The sequence below is a fragment of the Aplysia californica genome, unplaced genomic scaffold (assembly GCF_000002075.1).
Source record: "Aplysia californica isolate F4 #8 unplaced genomic scaffold, AplCal3.0 scaffold00968, whole genome shotgun sequence".
In the NCBI taxonomy this organism is placed as follows: domain Eukaryota; kingdom Metazoa; phylum Mollusca; class Gastropoda; order Aplysiida; family Aplysiidae; genus Aplysia; species Aplysia californica.
The window spans coordinates 267,468-270,133 of NW_004798238.1; the positions used below are offsets into that span (position 1 = coordinate 267,468).

Sequence of the window (2,666 nt, forward strand, 5' to 3'; positions counted from 1 at the left end):
GAGAGAGAGAGAGAGAGAGAGAGAGAGAGAGAGAGAGAGAGAGAGAGAGAGAGAGAGAGAGAGATGATAAACCTAATATATGCATTCAGAGAGTGATAGCAGTCATTCCAAAGCAGTTTGTCTTAGTGATGTTACTGAGCCTTTCCCTTGTCGTCTGTCCACAGTGACCGTTGGTGTGTGTTCTGAATGACCAGTGGTGTGAGTCCGGAGTGACCAGTGGTGTAAATCCACAGTGACCAGTGGTCTGAGTCCGAAGTGACCAGTGGTGTGTGTCCGGGGTGACCAGTGGTGTGTGTCTGGGGTGGCCAGTGGTGTGTGTCTGGGGTGACCAGTGGTGTGTGTCCTGGGTGACCAGTTGTGTGGTGTGTGTCCTGGGTGACCGGTGGTGTGTGTCCAGGGTGACCAGTGGTGTGGTGTGTGTCCTGAGTGACCAGTCTCTCTCGCTATCACGTTATGTACCTCTGACGTCCCTTCTCTCTCGTAGTCACGTTGTATAGCTGAGCAGTGGCCGACTCGTTTCCTTGTGCGTGTCTCCACTTCCCCAACACGTCCTCTTCTCCACGTCTCCCCGGCCAGCTAGACGGACTGGTTCTGTATAAGGTCGGCCAGGTGCTTGGTGCAGTCTTGCACGTGCACGGAGCTGTTGTGGCTGAGCTGTGACTGCAGATTGCGTAGCTCCAGCAGCTCCCACTTGACCTGTGAGTGGTGTCCGTCCTCCTTTGTCTGACACTGCTCAAGGCTGCTCACCACGCTCTGGAAGCCCAGCTTAGTGTTCTCCGCCAGGGCCGTGCACGTGTCGTTCGTCAGTCGCTGACCCTCGGTCAGCTTGTCCAACACACAGATCTCGTTGTTCTGTAGCGTGGAGAGCGATTTGCTGGTTTCTTTTTGTTCACCCAAAATAGTCTGAATAGTCTTAAGATGTTTGTTTTCGTTTCGCAGAACTTCGGACGCGCTTGCCAACACAGCGTTCTCTGTGCTCTGAGTGGTGGACAAGAGTCGGAGTAGTTCGTCTTCTTTCACTTGAAGATTCTCAATGTCCCTGAGCGAATTGTTTTCTCTTTTCTGGATGTCTTCAGTGGCAGCCAAAGCGTTTCGGCTTTCACTTTGTACTTGGCCTAACTCTCTTAAAACACAGCCCTGCTGCTTCGTGAGCTCGTCCATTTTGTTATGCAGGCCGCAGATCTCCGCAGCCATCTGACTGCCAGTGACGTGCGCGGTTTTTAACAAAGAGCAAAGTCTTTCCTCTTCTTCTTGCAGCCGAGTTATCGTCTCCGCCTTGTGCTCTTCTAGCCTGACCAGTTCCCCGGCTGCAGCGACATAGTTCGATGCACTGGTCAGCGCTGTCTGTATTCTGTTGGTGAGTTCTCCGCCTTGAGCAATCATGCCCGTGACAGACTGACAGTTTTGGCTCATGTTTCTCAACACCTCGCCTATGCTGGCAAGCCTGCTGTTCTCGTCATCTAATGTATTTTTTATTTTCTGTAAAACTTGGAATTCTTCATTCATCAAGTTGGTCGCACACGTGAGAAGGGAGGCCATCGTCTCTGCATTCTTTTGTTCCTTTTCTTGTATTTGTGCCATATGTTCCAGCAGTCCCTCTTCTGTCGTCTTCAGCTCGTTCACTGAGGATAACACTGTTCTTTCCCCCTCTTGGATCGAAATGAGAGTCTCCAAAACAGATTCTTCTTTTTCTTGAGTCGTACACATCTTCCCCTGAATATGGTTCACAAACTGTAAGACACTTGACTCCTGTTTTTGAACATCTTGTACAACGTTCAGCATGGCACTTTGTTCTACCACCAACCTTGACAGGTTCGAACAGTTGTTGGTGTTCTCTTCATTCACCTGACTCAAACGGTTAAGCCCTTGTTCCTGTTGCTCATAGAGACAGTTTAAAAGGCTCAATTGACTCTGTGAAAAATTCGCGTTCTGGTCCAATCTTTGATTCCAACTGTTGTGAAGATCTGCTTGTTTTTCTCTAGCCTCGTCCAGTTTCCCAACCAAAGTGGAGCATTTTTCCAACTCATCTTGAATACGACTAGCCTCTTTCATTTTTGTGTCTGTCAATTCTTGGGCTAAGGATAATAATCTTTGCTCCTGTGTATTACTTACTTTGACAATTAAAGACTTGGTGTCTTCCGCAAACTGTCGTAGGCTTTCTAGGTACACAGAGTGCTGCCTTACTAGGGCAACAACGTCATCAAGTTGTGTGCGCTCCTGTCTCTCCCGTGCACACAGTTTCTCTTCATACTGTTGCAGTTTCTCGTCAAAGGCAGCCAGCCGCCTCTCTAACGATGCATTCATATGGTCTACTCTCTTGCACAAGGCAGCCTCGTGACGCTCAAAAATATCACTGATAATAGTGCGCAGTTCCTCATAAGGGACAGTATTATCTCGTTTGTTGTCAGCATCAGATAGATTAGTCAGTTGTGGTCCCATATTGTTACTGTTTTCTGTCACCTCAGTTGCTGATGTTACTTTTGTTGGCGTTCCCTCTGTTTTTTGTGTTGTTTGTGTTCCCTCTGTTGGTGGTGTTGTTGTTGGTGTTGGTGTTGTTGGTGTTGTTGTTGGTGTTGTTGGTGTTGTTTGTGTTTCCTCTGTTGGTGGTGTTGTTGTTGGTGTTGTTTGTGTTGTTTGTGTTTCCTCTGTTGGTGGTGTTGTTGTTG

At 48.3% G+C, this 2,666-nt stretch overlaps 1 protein-coding gene across 1 annotated transcript; it reads right to left on the reverse strand.

Annotated features, from left to right (window-relative positions):
* Positions 1-576: 576 nt before the first annotated feature.
* LOC101852738 (centrosomal protein of 164 kDa) lies at positions 577-2,439 on the reverse strand. Its single transcript, XM_005110931.1, has one exon. The coding sequence runs from the start codon at positions 2,437-2,439 to the stop codon at positions 577-579; it is 1,863 nt and encodes a 620-aa protein (XP_005110988.1).
* Positions 2,440-2,666: the final 227 nt, after the last annotated feature.